Source organism: Myotis davidii, unplaced genomic scaffold (assembly GCF_000327345.1).
Source record: "Myotis davidii unplaced genomic scaffold, ASM32734v1 scaffold223, whole genome shotgun sequence".
NCBI classification, from domain to species: Eukaryota; Metazoa; Chordata; class Mammalia; order Chiroptera; family Vespertilionidae; genus Myotis; species Myotis davidii.
This window is the reverse complement of record NW_006294609.1, coordinates 970,061-985,671: the sequence shown is the minus strand read 5'-3', so window position 1 is coordinate 985,671 and position 15,611 is coordinate 970,061. Positions and strand designations below refer to the sequence as shown.

At 49.1% G+C, this 15,611-nt stretch overlaps 1 protein-coding gene across 9 annotated transcripts in view; it reads right to left on the bottom strand.

Moving 5' to 3' along the window:
* The window catches only part of MED15 (mediator complex subunit 15), a 62,384-nt gene that overhangs the window by 30,160 nt on the left and 16,613 nt on the right, over window positions 1-15,611 (bottom strand). For 7 of the 9 annotated variants that reach the window (XM_006768840.2, XM_006768842.2, XM_006768841.2 and 4 more), the window contains exons 2-3: window positions 6,610-6,697; window positions 557-608 (exon numbers count right to left, since the gene is read on the bottom strand). In XM_006768840.2, coding sequence (XP_006768903.1) covers window positions 557-608; window positions 6,610-6,697 — 140 coding nt within the window. Of the gene's footprint in view, window positions 1-556; window positions 609-873; window positions 1,031-6,609; window positions 6,698-15,611 lie in introns of those variants that run through there. The other 2 variants (XM_015567302.1, XM_015567303.1) reach the window with 2 other exon arrangements.

The window sequence follows — 15,611 nt, the reverse complement described above, 5'->3', positions numbered from 1 at the left end:
TTTCTGTTCCAGAGTAAACTGCTTATTTAAGAAGAGCTGCCTGGAGATAAAAGCAACAGTCCTTTTCTTTTTTAGAGAATTGTTTCTTTTTTTAAACCTCACGGGAGGGAGGGAGGGAGAGATTGAGATTGATTGATCAGCCACTTCCCATACACACCCAGATTTTGGGATTGAACCCGGAACCTAGGTATGTGCCCTGACCAGAAATCAAACCCGCAACCTTTCAGTGTCCGGACAACATTCCAACCGACTGAGCCACCCGACCACGGCCAACAGTCCTTTTAAAAATGATTAAATGGACAAGCAAAAACAGCAGTTCAGTTTAAACCACTTTGAGGCTAACATCTCCATTATGCCCAAATCAGCATTTTTCAGGCTGAGTCTCTGGGGAGATGAGAAATATGGAATCAAATGCAAAGCAATGAAGAACTTTCCAGAAAGCAGGCACTTTTACACAGACATTCTGACTCAGGCACTGTGGCCAAATAAGTCTCCACCGCATGACAGGGTCAGCCTCTCACAGCGATCACAACCAGAAATGTAAAATTTTACTTACGAATGTCTCGGAAATGGATAATGAGCCTGGCCACAAGAGAAAGGTATTCGTCCTAAAAGTGAAAACAGGAAGCAGTTTAATCCCAGATGAAGAAGTGAAGCCGTGTGCTCTCCTCCCCTCCCCCTTGCACTCCTGAGCCACAGAGCTGAGGGCTCTTCCTGAAAGGCTGCTGGGCTGAGGCCCACCCCACGCTCTGCCCAGCTGGGCCTCCTCTGGAATCTGGCTCTCAGAGGACGGCTGTCAGTGCTCAGCTGCAGGAGGCAACAAAAGGCACCGAGAAACAGAAAAACAAGATTTCAAACGGCTGCTCCTTCCACCTTGCTGTAAACACTTAACCGAGAGGGCCAAGCGCCAGCTCAGGCACCCCTCTTTCCGCAGCGGGCAGAGTAGGTCCAGTGGGGACGAGGGGCTGTCCTAAGGTCACAAGGCATTTCAGAAGTAGTCATGGGCGGGCCGCCTTTGTCTCTGCACTATTTGTATCGAAGTACTTTCGCTTTTAATACCCAGCCTGTTGCTTTTTCACTGCTGACGTCACACTGACATGCAAATCTGGATGTTTGCCCCTGGGCTGTGCTTGCAGAGATCCCTGTTAATCTGAATTTACTGCACAGGCAGGGAGAGGACACCGGGCACTCAAGGGGGGCAGGTGAAGGCCACGGCCGAGGGCCTCTTTGTCCCAGCTGCCCTGCGTGTTTCTGGAACTGCTCAGCAGGGCCTGCCTTCCACCAATTGTACTCTTTGCAACCAAGGACACACTACCGGGTGTTCCACGGATATCACTAATGTGAGTTTGTCCTGTAGTGAACAAGGGGGACGCCTGAGTTAAAATCTTATCTCACAGAAGCTGTACATCCTTCCCTTCTCAAAATGCCCATCCTTCCATCAAGGCGCCCCAAAAGGGCAAAGCCTTTCACCACGCCCTGTGGTGCTCACATGACCCTCCTCTCCTAAGTCACCGAGAGTGAGCGTCCACTTGGCAGCAGACTGGCGAGATGATAATTAGAACCAGACATAGCGCTGTGGTGGTACTGCCCCGGGACACACACCTGTGAGCCCAGGGACAGACAGTGAACCTGTCATAAGACTATTTCCAGGGAAAAGGAAATAAAATGAAAGTGGTCCCAAGGTGAATGTAAAACTATAAGCACACTTTGTAAATCTTTATTATCCTTCATCTACCTCCAAACTTCACCCCATCACTTTTTTCAGCCAGGGGAAATCAACAGAGGAAACTACGAGGGGGAAGGCGCGGGAGGAAAGCAAAGCTGTGGTCCTAAGCACACCCAAGGAGGCAGGTCCGGAGAGAGTCTCTATTGGCGCAATGGGCACTTAGGAGGTTGTCAACACTACCAGCTTCCCACTGCCCCACCGATTTCTGGTAGGAAAGACCATGTGCTGGGAGTGAAGGGGTCCCTGGTGTCAGGGCTCCTGCATGTGGCCCACCTACTGAGGCTGCTCCTTGAAGGGGGGCAGTTTGGGGCGTGGCCAACAGTGAAGATGTGTGTGTGGAAGGGGCTACAGGAAGCTCAGGAAACAAGGTGGCCAAGTAGGAGAGGACTAGGACTGGGAGCTTGCCAGGTCACTATCTGATGACTCGTTAGGACCTTGGGCCATCTTTTAGATGGGCAATGTCCTTGTGTGTTTTTTAATCCTTACCCGAGGATATTGTGTCCATTGATTTTTAGAGAGAATGGAAGGGAAGGAGGAGGGAGGGAGAGAGAGAGAAAAAAAACATTGACATGAGAGAAACACATCTTGACTGGTTGGTTGCCTCCACAAATACCCCAACGGGGCCTGGGGATTGAACCTGCAACCAGGTACGAACCCTTACTGGAAATCGAACCTGAGACCCCTCTGTCCACGGGCCAATGCTCTAACCACTGAGAAAAACCAGCCAGGGCAAGGGGGGGTGATATCTTTCTTTTTAAAGTTTTTAAAAATATTTTTATTGATTTTAGAGGAAGTGAGAGGGAGAGAGAAACATCAATGATGCGAGAGAATCATTGATCGGCTGCTTCCTGCAAGCTCCCTACTGGGGCCAAGCCTGCAACCCAGGCATGTGCCCTGACCAGGAATGGAACCGTGACATCCTGGCTCATACATCAATGCTCACCACTGAGCCACACTGGCCAGGCAAGGTGAGCAATATCTTTAAAAAGGTTGCGGTCTCCATTCCTGGTCAGAGCACATACCTAGGTTGAGGGTTTGATGCCCAGTGAGGGCACATTGATATTTCTCTCTCACATCAATGTTTCTATTCTCTCTCCTCCCCTCTTCCCCTCTAAGATCAATAAACATATCCTTGGGTGAGGATTAAAAAAAAAAAAGCACCCAGAGTCTTTTATTAAGACATAATATACAGTAAGTGGGGCTCAGGAGCATGTCCCCAAAGCCCTTCACACGACCAAGGGCTCGGAGCCAGGTGGGCAGATTCCAGCACACAGCATTCCCAGCACCATTCCCTGGCCCAGAGCAGGGGCACCGGCATGGTCTGCTCCTGGCTGAGGCTCCTCCATGGTGGAGGGAGACTCTAGACTAGACCAGGGTGAAGAGGCCGGAGAGGGAGAGAGGAAGGGATGTGACCACTTGGCAGGAGAAACGGGCACAGGGCACAGTTAAGTCACGCTGCTGCCAAGGGCTTTCTTACGGGTTAAACACATTCCAAAATTCTCGCAAAGGCCAGGTTACTGAGGAACCACTGGGGTTTGCTGCAGGTCTGCTGCGAGCATTCTTTTCCACAGGAGACCCGGGGTCTGAAACTCCACCTCCGATCTCTCCGAGGCTGGGGCTGTCGTATCTCCAATCCCTAAATCTCTATCTGCAGAGCACTGACATCCTGACCAGCCTCCCAGGGGTGAGAATTCCCAACCCCCATCCAGGATGAGTCATGGTGCCTTCTACCACAAGGCACCAACCTCTCCAGGACTGCCCCAGGGTGCCAAGGTTGGGTCACCCCTCCACTTTGGCCTCTTCCACCTCCCACTCCAGAAAAATGGAGAAATCACTCTTCCCCAACCTTTTCCCTCCTCTGAGGTCCCTCCCACCTTTTAAATTCTTTCACAGTCATTCTAATGGGGTCTCAGGTGAGAGAGACAGGTATCAAACATGCTGGGTGCCATCTGACCTAGACAGTCTTCCTCCACCCCACCCCCAATTCCCACTTGTGAGGAAGGGCCACACTGACAGTATGTGGTTCCATGAGGAACTTAAGCTGTAGTAAAAAACTGGGAACCAGACAACAGTATGTGACTCTGTAAAAAAGACAGGAAATTTCTAACACCTCTAATAAATATCTCTCTTCCAAACAGGGCCTTGTCTTAGAGTTAGGGATTTAGAACCCGCTCAAAGCAAGAAGATGTGGGACTGAAACTGTTAAGGTCTGGTATGTGGGCTGCAGAAAGGCAAAGCCTAAGGCAGTGAGGGGCTGCTGCCTGCCAGATGCCCACTTTGGGACAGAAGCTTATCCCCCAGCTGCTGTGAGTCTCTGTGGTAGTCTCCAAGAGGGCTGCCGACAATCACTGGCCTTCCTGTACACACACACGCTGCGGCTCGCATCAAAAGGTGGAGGAAATTCCAACTCCCTGAACCTGCACTGGCCTTAGTCAGGGCCTGCTCTATCTACGTAATGTCCCAGGACTTCCAGGGACAGGCAGCTTCCACTTCCTACTTCATGGAAGCCAGCTGCCATGCAGTAAGAAGCCCAGGCTACGCCGCCAGAGACACTACATGGAGGGAAAACCAACGTGCAGACACGCGAGTGAAGCCTTATGGACCATCTGGCTCAGCAAAGCTGCCAGCTAATGCAGCTACATGACAGGTCACACGTGAGAGCAGCAGAATGCCAGACAGGCAATTCCAATTGCCCCAATTCCTGACGCACAGAATCAGGAGAAATAACTCACTGTTTAGGAGGCCACCAATTTGGGGTAGTTCGGTATGAAACGATAGATAAAAAATACTGAACCAGCAACTTCTGCATTTCAAAATCTGAAATAGTTCAATAAGTCCTCAACAAAGCTCTTTTAATTATAATACAAATTAAAAACAATTAAAACACCCCATCCCCCAAATATTTGCAAATTATACATCTAATAAGAGACTGTATCCAAAATACATAAAGATCTCTAACAGTCTAACAATAAAAAGACCAAGAAACCTATTTAAAATGGGCAAAGGAACTGGCCTGTGTGGCTCAGTGGATGAGTGTCCATCTATGAAAATGGGTAATAGATTGAATAGACATTTCTCCAAAGAAAATATACAAATGGCCAATACTACATGAGTAGATGCCCCAAATCATTAGTCACCAGGGAAATGCAAATCAAAACCAATAACAAGTGTTGATGAGGAGTGAAGAAATCGGAACTGCATACACTGTTGATGTAAATGAAAAACGACGCAGCTGCTTTGGAAAACAGTCTGACAATTTCTCAAAAGGTTAAACATAATTATCACATGATCCAGCAATTCCACTCCTAGGTATATATATCCAAAATAAATAAATAAATAATTTGTACACAAATGTTCATAGCAGCATTATTTATAATAGCCAAAAGGTGAAAACAATGTCTATCAAGTGATGAGTACATAAAATGTGGCATATCCATACAGTGAAATACTATTTGGCAATTAAAAGGAGTAAGTACATGCTACAACATGGTTGATGGATGAACCTTGAAAATATTATGCTAATGAAAGAAGTCAGTCACAAAAACATATATAATTGCATTTACATGAAAAAAGGCAAATCCATGCAATGGTAAGCAGAAAGTGGTTGCCTAGGACTGAAGATCAAGGGCAAACGGAGAGTAACAGAATGGAAATGGAGTTTCTTTTAGAAAATGTTATAAAACTTAGGTCCTGGTGATGGTGCAACAACTCTGTGAATATCCTAAAGATCACTGAATTGTACACTTTAAATGGTAAACTGTATAGTATATAAAGATCTCAATAAAGTTATTATAAAAAAACAAAGAAAATGCTTTTTCAAATACCCAGGGCACAGAACCCTCCCTTCCCTGCCTCAAGAGCTCTTTCTTGCACTTATGTGTGCTCGCAAACACACACTCATGTGCTCTGACCTTTAAGACCAAACTATATAGATGGTGTTTGTTCTGGAACCTGCCTTTTCTAGCCAGTCATCTTTACCTTTCCATTTCACAAAATGTTCACCTCATCTAAACATTCAGACCATGCTCAAATTTCCCCAATTGAGCTCTAGGTGTCTTGACAGTTGGTTTATCAAACCAGTATCCACTCAAGGGCCGTATCATCTGCTTTTAATTTGTGACACACAGCATGTCTTAGAGCCCCAACACCGCACTCAGGCACAAGGCGCTCAGAGCACACCCGATGCGTCAGAGGAGGGACTGGAGGTCAGGTTCTATAAGGAGAACAGGGCAGGTGTGATGCAGAACAAAAGCCCTGGGCATCAGCCCCACCTTGCACAAACTGGGTGGAATTAGACAAGCAGCTTGGCTTCTTTGTTCCTATTTGCTTCATTTTTACTGAAACAGCTCTGCCCCAGGGAGAGTGCACATATGGAAGGAGGTAGTCACATGAAGCCCAGGATGAGAGCTCACACACTGGAAATCCTCCCCAACTACCCCACCAGTAATATTCCTATGCCTGGTTCCTCGAGCAAGGCCTCAATCTCCACTAGCACCACCTTCATCACTTAACAAAAGGGGACAGAAACTCTTCTGGGCCCACATGTCAGGACCATGTGGGGCTTAGGCAAGGGCTGACACTGAGAAGCTTGGGCCTGAGTGAATGCCCTACAGGATTCATAGGTGCTAACCACAAATGGAGGATGCTGGTAGTGAGGTCTAGGGTCAGACTCTGGGACTGCATACTGGGAGTCCACCCAGTAACCTCCCTGTACCTATACCATAGACACATGGGAAGACCCACAGAGAGCTGCAGGCAAAGCTGATAGTGCCCATGATCAATCGGTGAGCAGCCACCCCTTTTCCACTCCCCAGGCAGAGGAGCTTCCAGAGTCTGCATCACACCCACCCCTTCCTGAGCCTCTCCGCCCACTTGGGCCTTACCCGGGTCTTGGCCTTCAGGAATACATGGCTTTCCATATCCTTGCTGGATTTACTGTGGGCCACACCAGCTTTTCTCATGGCATCCTCGCTGAAAGACAAAAAAAGAAGAGATGTTGACATCCTATGAGTCTCCTGCTACAGGGTTCCTGGCCAGAAGTCCTGCACAGCAACTGCCCCTGAGTGGATGGGACCTGTCCCCCAGCACACCAGCCTCACTGAGGTCCAGGAAAGGCAACAAGGGAGGTGTGCTCAGCAGAGCAATGAAAGGCAGCTGAGAAAGGGAGTAAGAGGGCAGGGGCATAAGAAGGAAAGAACAGGAAAGGTGGTCACCACAAAGCAAAATAGGCACCCCTGGAAGGAGGGAGCAGAGGGGCCAGGCCCTGGGCGACACTCACAATCAGCACAAAATAAAGTGACATGGGAAGGCCGAGTGGCCAGTCAGACTCTACTTCCTGCCTTCTGAATGGCCTGGGTCCCCACCTAACTCTGGCATTAAGATTTGTGGGATCCCAGCTCCACTCTCCTCTGTAAAACAAAGGGGCCACAACAAACCATCTTTCAGTCCCTCCCAAGGCAAAGGTCCCTATGTGAGATGTGCAGGTTCCCCAGGTGGGACCCAGGAGATAAGCCCCAACTTCCAACAGCTTCTAGCTGAGGATAGAAAGAGACCACACACACGAGGAAAACATCTTAAAAGCACATATGCCAATACATATAATAAAAGATGAGATCCTATCACACATTTTTATCATGCCGATACTCTGCTGGGACAGAGCTATGAACATTAGCTAAGCTTACGCTCCCTTTGGATGGAAACATTCACACGCATACACACACACACACACACACACACACACACACGCATTTGTTAGAAAGGAAGGGGCATGTCAGGCTTGAGTTCTGAGGCCTGGCCCCTCTGCTCACAAACTGCCTTCTTCCCTGCAGGAGAGGTCTCCCCAGCACTGGACCAACTGATAAACAAATGAACAAACATGTCAGGGCTCTGCTGCCTCACCCAAGTGTATTAAACAAGCCCAGTCCAGCTGGTGCAAGGAAGCTTTCTGACCATTCCAAACAAAGAAACCCCAGGCTACTGAAAGAGTGCACATGGGGCTGCAGAATCAGATTTATGCTCCTTAAAGAAATCCCAGAAAAGAGGCTAAATGCTAAGAGAGGGACAAGTCTGTATTAATGCATAAAGAAAGATAAAATGACGCTGATCAACCATACCACTGGATAATTTATTCAACACGTGAGAGTCTGGGGTCTGGGCCCCATCTGCTTCATTAAGCTTGCATAAGAGGCAGCAAAAGGTTCCTGCCGGCAAAGCACCCAAGGTGGAGCAGATGCACCCACAGGGAATATAAGACCAGGACCACAAGAAAAGGGTGAGAAAAATAATGCATGAGGACAACACAAGATCCAACTCATAGGGAAGTGAGGCTGGCAGGCCAGGAGGACACGGCACCCACATGCTGAGATGTCACCTGGCATGAGGCTCTAAGTCACTGAGCATTTCCAACAAGAGAAGTGACTGGAGACCTGTCTTCAGAAGGGCGCCTCACCTGCACCCCCCAGGACAGAACGTGTTACCCTTGCCACCTTCCGACAACAGTGTGTGGCAAGCCCTGCCACAGAGTTTGGATCTAACAAGGTGACCCAGAGCAGAGCAGTGGACACAGCAAAGGGGCATTTGCTGGTCAGCTGACTGGGTACGGAATGGGGAGGCTTTGGGTAGAAAGTGAAGGCAGGAGCCACGACGTAAGCGCAGAGAGGGGTGCTGAGGTCTCTGAAGATGGGACTGGTTACACAAATGGGCTCAGTGCCCAAAAGCAGCTATCCCCAAGGGCTTAGCCAGGCTCCTGGCTGGCTAAAAGCTGTCCTCCTGAATCGCTGGCTGGCCATCTTTTATAGGGTCAGCAGACTCACAGGCCCCACCGACACTGTGCATCTTAACTGCAGCAAAGAACCTGGCACATCCACAGAAATAAGACACGGATGCCAGCTTACTGTAGTAGCCTTTAGGTGGGGGAACCTCTCCAGGTCCAAAGGCACCAGATGCCAGGGGATCTTCTAGAGGAGCCCTATCCTGTCTTGGTTAGGGCAACATCACAGATGACATGGACAGCATGGGCACCGGCTGTCCGTGACTTAGAGACTGAGGAACACTGACAATATGGGAGGCCAGAAACAGGCATATCTTGACAAGCTGGAACACACATCTTCACAACAGGAAATGAAACTGGATAAATGTCCAGTTCTGCCCATGAACCATGAAAGCGGCTGCGTCAGTACGGAGTTGAGGAGAAAGGCTGCTCCTTGGCCGGCACCAGGGCCCTGCGAGGCAGCACCATGCCCGTGTCATATACTTGTCCCCTCCACTGTTACACACAGAGCCTGCCCAAACAGGCTGAGTGTGTTTGGTGGCTGAAGAATAAACAGGTGCCCTGAGCACTGTTTTCAGTTATGCAAACCATAATTTAAAAAATGTGTTTGCTCCTATTTCTAGCCTGCTGATCATGCTCCATAACACCGAAGATAAGGGAAAAAATAAACCAGGCGGTTATACTCTGTTAATATCTTCCATTTCCCCCCAAGGAGACGGCCTGTCCTTTCCTATTCAGTCACCTAAACATTGTGTCTGAGGCACCTGTCCATTATGTGGGTTTTAACTGCATGTCTCACCACATTTCATAGCTGTACTTAGGTGTGGGGTCCCTCCACTGCACTCAGGACCTAACGTGTCCACTGTACGAGGCGGTCACTGGGACCCAGTTCCATGCTGGGAGGAGCCCTGCACAGGGGCAGAACCGGCTGCTTGCTGGAAACCCCTTCAGCCTCCCCAGTCTCTGCTTTGCTGCTGTCCCAGAGGCCTGACGGAGTAGCTGGGCCTGACCGGCCACTCCACAGTCTCCACCTCCAAAAAACAAAGCCCTTCCAGTGACCGTCTCTAAACGAAGGTAAACTACCATACAACAAGGACATGGCCCCAAACATGGAGCGGAGTAGAGGTTCAGCCTCAGGAACTCGACTGAAAAGAACCAACAGGTCAAGGTGAGGTCTGCCCCACACAAGCAAGCCCCAGATCTATGCCACCCAGCTGGGGTAAGTCAGGGAGCAAAACCGGTGTCAGTTCACAAGGACAGACCCTAAATGGCTGTCCTGTCACGTTCCAATACCAAAGCAGCCACCACCAAACCTAAGGCTGCCAGGGAGGCATTAGCACCGTAACAGAAGGGCTCTGTCTGGTTGCTGCTGCCTGGGCCTAACCAGCCCTCTAAAATGAATGGAGGACTCTCTCTAGCCCAGCGGTTCTCAACCTGTGGGTCGCGACCCCTTTGGCGGTCCAACGACCCTTTCACAGGGGTCGCCTAAGACCATCCTGCACATCAGATATTTACATGACGATTCATAACAGTAACGACATTACAGTTATGAAGTAGCAACAAAAATAATTTTATTGTTGGGTCACAACATGAGGAACTGTATTTAAAGGGCCAGAAGGTTGGGAACCACTGCTCTAGCCGATATGGCTCAATGAATAGAGGGTCAGTCCTCAGACTGAAGGGTCGTGGGTTTGATTTCAGTCAAGGGCATGTATCTCGGCTGCAGGCTTGATCATGCACTCTGACCGCATGCAGGAGCAACCAATCGATGTGTCTCTTTCACATCTATGTTTCTCTCTCTCTCTCCCCCTCCTTTCCACTCCCTTTAAAAAAATCATTGGTAAAAATATCCTTGGGTTAGGATTAACAACAACAACAAAAAGTAAAATGAATGGAGGACTGCCCTAACCAGTTTGTTTCAGTGGATAGAGTGCCAGCCTGCAGACTGAAGGGCCCAGGTTCGATTCTGGTCAAGGACATGTACCTTGGTTGCGGGCACATCCCCAGTAGGGAGTGTGCAGGAGGCAGCTGATAGATGTTTCTAACTCTCTATCCCTCTCCCTTCCTCTCTGTAAAAAATCAATAAAATATATATTTTTTTAAAATGGAGGACTGACACCAGCTAAGAGCACACAGCCTCCTGCTGCAACCTGGGCTCCACAAGCTCCCTCGGTCTAGCTTCCTCCTGGTTACCACAGCTGTACCTGTCTGCCCAGTCAAGGTTCCACTGGTATCTGGTTTAAACCAGACCCTGCTGAGGGAGGACCAGATCCATCACACGGGGACAGGAGGAGGCCCTTACTCTAGATCCTGCCGGAGCAGAAGGCAATGACACACCAAGAAAGCACCCTGCAATTAGAATCGCCCAGACCAGAAACCTGGGAACCCCCTCTTCAGTTCCCAATTCTGACCTCCATTCCCTAAAGTTCAAATCCTCACCCCATCTCTCCCTGAACCTGTGATGGTCCCCCCTGCACAAGCCTGTCTCCAGATCCCATTCTCCCCTCTCCTCCTGCCACCTCTCCAAGCCACACGAATGGCGGTATGTGTGGGGAGCAACTCAGGCATGTCCACGCCTACCTCACGACAGGCAGCCCATCAGTTTAGGAGTCTGCTTCCTCGCCCACTCTGCTCAATATCCCGAGGCCCTGCTGCCTAGTGCCCCGCCCAACTATGCCACCAGCGGTGTGTGCTGGGCCTGTAGCTTCTCCCGCTGGAGTATCCTCACTCCTTGCTTCATGGCGGTCACTTCAGCCACACCCATGGCACCTCCTCTATGGGAACTGCTAGCTTCCTGTCAGCCGCCCTGTCCTATGAACACCTTGCGTGTAGAGGCTGTGCAGCCACCTGTGTATTAACAGGCAGTCAACAGTGTCAGATAAAAATCAGCTATTTGTAACATAAGCAGAGGTTAACAGCATGTATTTTGATGAAGCATGGCAGGCGGAAGCTGAGATTCAGTGTGGCAGGCACTACGGAAACCAGACCTCGAACAAGCACATCCAGGCTGCAGAGGCCAGGGCGGCCTGGAGAAAGCATATGCTGGGGCAGGCGGAAGTGCTGGCCAGCTGGACCTGGCAGGAAGTAGAAAGGGGAGGAAGGGCCTGAGCTACGGAAATATACAGATCGGGGCTCAAATTCCAACCTGGCCACTCGCCAGCTCTAGGTCTTGGGAGAGGAACTCCATCCCCCAAGTGCGTCCCCTCCGTAAAGGAGCACTCTGAAGGGACTGTGGCCAGGATAGTGGACAGAAGGGGCCAGGATGTGGGGACACGCCCAGCCTCAGCATGTCCTGCTCTTCCTCACCTTTCCCGTGACTCCAAACTGGAAAACTCAACTGAAACAGTCCTAGTCCTTGTAATCTGAATCAGTGCAGGATAATGCAAAAAAGCAAACTGCGTGTGCTTGGGAAGGTACGCATGAACATATGCTCAAAGTGTGCTAATGCCCCAGTCCGCCCCTCACAAGCCCTCGCCCCAGCTGGTGACCCTGGATAAGGTACCACCTTGTAGAGCCTGCGTTTCTCATGCAGAGAGAAGATGGTGACAGTGCCACCTCACAGGGCTGTTCTGAGGATTACAAAAGCTAACATCGTTAGGCACTTGGCACACAAGAAGCACTAATGTGTGCTGAATAAATCAGTCAGAGAATAGTCCACCTCACTGCACAGTAAGACTGCATCTCAAAATACCTCCAATAAGTGATGACATGTGTGTCTCCTCCTTCCTACATGACAGCAGTGAGCGTGTGCAGCTCCCTCAGGCAGAGCCGTTCCCACTGGAACCCTGAACCACCTGGAAATGTGCCCCTTGGGTGCCCAGCTCTGTGGCCCCTGTGGGCTGCCCATTTCTTAAGAAGGGTGTTCACATATCCTTCCCTGCCCTCCAGCTGCCAGACTCTCCCCCCGTCCACACTCCATTCCTGACGGTCCTGGTTCACACGCACAGGCCCTCTCACCTCTCATGAGGTCACCTCTTCAACGCTGCCCCCTTTCCGGGGTCAAACTTCTTTTCTGATTGCTGAATGAATGCTTGAGTTCCCAGGAGAGTGAGCTCCTCTGGTCTCCTGCTGGTGTTTAAAGCAGTTTCTTTCCTCCCCGAGTCACAGATGAGTCTCCTGACCTCAGGTGCACAGGACACCTTCTGCCCATCCATCCATGTGACAGACTTTCATTCTGCCCAGAGGAAACCTCTCCTGATTTGAGAACCACAATATCCATCAACCCACTGACTTCTCTGGGGCAGGAGTTTTTGCCAGCCCCACCCACCCTCCAAGAGAAGCCTCCTGGTGAACTGCCACCTACCTGCTCATGGGACAGGAGCGCGAAGCTCGTATTGTAACCCTTGACCCTGTGTGTGTAAAAAACCCAATCATAAAAGTAGCAGATAAAAAAAAAAATGCAGCAGATGACAACAAGAGAATAGTTATGCAACAGTGAGATGAGGAAGGCTTTCCTAAGCACATTACCAAAAGTAGACACCATATGAGAGACTTGGGCTGGGGGTAGGCTATAAGGGGTCAATGGGAGAAAAAAGGGGACATATGTAACATTTTCAATAAAAATTTTAAAAAAAGAATTGTAAAAAAATAGTAGACACCATAAAGGGGAAAGTTTTTTGCCAGATTAAAAAAGATTTCTACCACGCTTTTACCAGCCACCTATCTACAAGAGAAACAAGAACAGATGCCCTCGGCAGCTCAAGCTCAGCCCTGATATTTGAGCGATGAGGCTCTGGCAGCCCTGCTGCCTTTCCAGGGTGCTCAGGGAAGTGCCCATCCCACCCTCACCCCCAACCTGTGCAATGGCCTGCATGTTTGGGGGCAACCTCCCTGCGCTTGTGGGGCAGCCCAGGGGTGCTCTATGTTTGGTAAGGCACAGCTCAGGCCAGCATAAAAAAGAACTGTCCCACCCTCCCTAAATGCCACCTGGGCACATCTGCCCAGCTCTAGGTCCAAGGAATTCCCTGAGCCCACCTTCAGGAGAAGGGCCAGGAAGTAAGTGAAGATACACTGGAAGGAAAGCAAATTACCACACCAGCACTAAGAGTGAAATACAAAAAAAAAAAAGAAGAGTGAAATAGAACCTTGACTCTTGTCACATCTATGGGTTTCATATTTTCAATTCAGAAAGGATCCGTTTTTCACTGTAATTTTGCCCTAGCCAGTTTGGCTCAGTGGATAGAGCATCAGCCTATAGACCAAAGGATCCTGGGTTTGATTCCAGTCAAGGGCATGTACCTTGGTTGCAGGCTCCTCCCTGACCCAGGCCCTGGTCAGGGCGTGTGCAGGAGGCAAACAACCAATGTCTCTCACATCGATGTTTTTCTCTGTCTTTCCCTCTCCCTTCCACTCTCCCTAAAAATCAATAGAAAAATATCCTCGGATGAGGATTAACAAAACAAAACAAAAAAATATTTTTTCTTTTTGGCTTATTCCCCCCCAAATATTATACTCTCTTAGGGGCCAAATTTTTTTGAAATCAGGAATTTATTTTGAGAGCAGAATGATAAAGGACCAGTCACAATGAAAAATATATAGTTCCAAATGTAATGTTCTGGCTTCCTGAAAAGAGGAACTCTTATCTGCAGAAGAACAAAGCCATATGAGGGGTGAGGTACTTGACTTAAATTAAGCTAGCTTAAGTCACGATCCAATAAATACATTCCCCACAACAAATGAGGAACTGAACCCACACATCTAATTTTGTTCTACCCCAAAACACCACTAAAATCACAGAAAAAAGAATTTTGTTTTTCCCTAACAAAAACTCACAAAGATGGAAGAAGAGCCCTGGCTGGTTTGGCTCGGTGGATAGAGCGTCAGCCCGCGGACTGAAAGGTCCCAGGTTCGATTCCAGTCAAGGGCATGTACCTTGGTTGCAGGCACATCCCCAGTAGGGGGTGTGCAGGAAGCAGCTGATCAATGTATCTCTCTCACTGATGTTTCTAACTCTCTATCCCTCTCCTTTCCTTTCTGTAAAAAATCAATAAAATATATTTAAAAAAAAAAAAAAGATGGAAGAAGAGAGTGGTGGCCCCAACACTTTTGGAGGCTGAAAAGCTAGATGATGGCCAAGTGGTGATGGACACAGCAAGCCAACCAAGAAAGTGGGACAAGAGACAACCAGGTGACAGCCCAGATATTCGCATGGCTCAGAACCAAGGGGGAATGGAAGGATTTCTGTGTGAAAGACACCCCCATATCCCTTCCCCCACTTACACTGTTAGGTTACCACCCCTACATCAAGAAACCACAAGAGAGGTAGTCTCTGGAAAAGCATAAAATGGAAAATCCTGCCCTAACCAGTTTGGCTCAGTGGATAGAGCGTCGGCCTGTGAACTGAAGGGTCCCGGGTTCGATTCGGTCAAGGGCATGTACCTTGGTTGCGGGTGCATCCCCAGTAGGGGGTGTGCAGGAGGTAGCTGATCTATGTTTCTCTCTCATTGATGTTTCTAGCTCTCTATCCCTCTCTCTTCCTCTCTGTAAAAAATCAATAAAATATATTTTAAAAAAATGGAAAATCCTTGGACTAGACGCAACAGCTCTCAACCTGTGGGTTGCAACCCTTTCACAGAGGTCGCTTAAGACCATCAGAAAACACATATAATTACATATTGTTTTTGTGATTAATCACTATGCTTTAATTATGTTCAATTTGTAACAATGAAATTGGGGGTCACCACAACATGAGGAACTGTATTAAAGGGTCGCGGCATTAAGAAGGTTGAGAACCACTGGACCAGAGGGTCAACCCACCCAGTGGAGAAGGCACGGGGGGATAATGAAAGAAGTGGGCTGCATGCCCATCCGAATGACTAGATACACACTAACTGCTGAGATCCACCCACTCACCTGCCCACCTGCCTGCAGCCTCCTCCCGTGCAGCGCCCAGCATGCTGGCACCCAGGCCTTCACCTCAGCCCAGCATTTAGAAGACCATATTCTAGAAGAAAGACTCAGAGAACCTGAAGCTACATGAGCCTCCAGTATGTGCAGTGTCCACTCACCTTCACAGTGTCCCCTTTCTTGGAGTAAGCAGCCAACCAAGGGCTCCCAGACACCCCAACGTGGCAGATAAAGACCCCATGAGAAATGTTACTTGGAGCTATCAGAAAC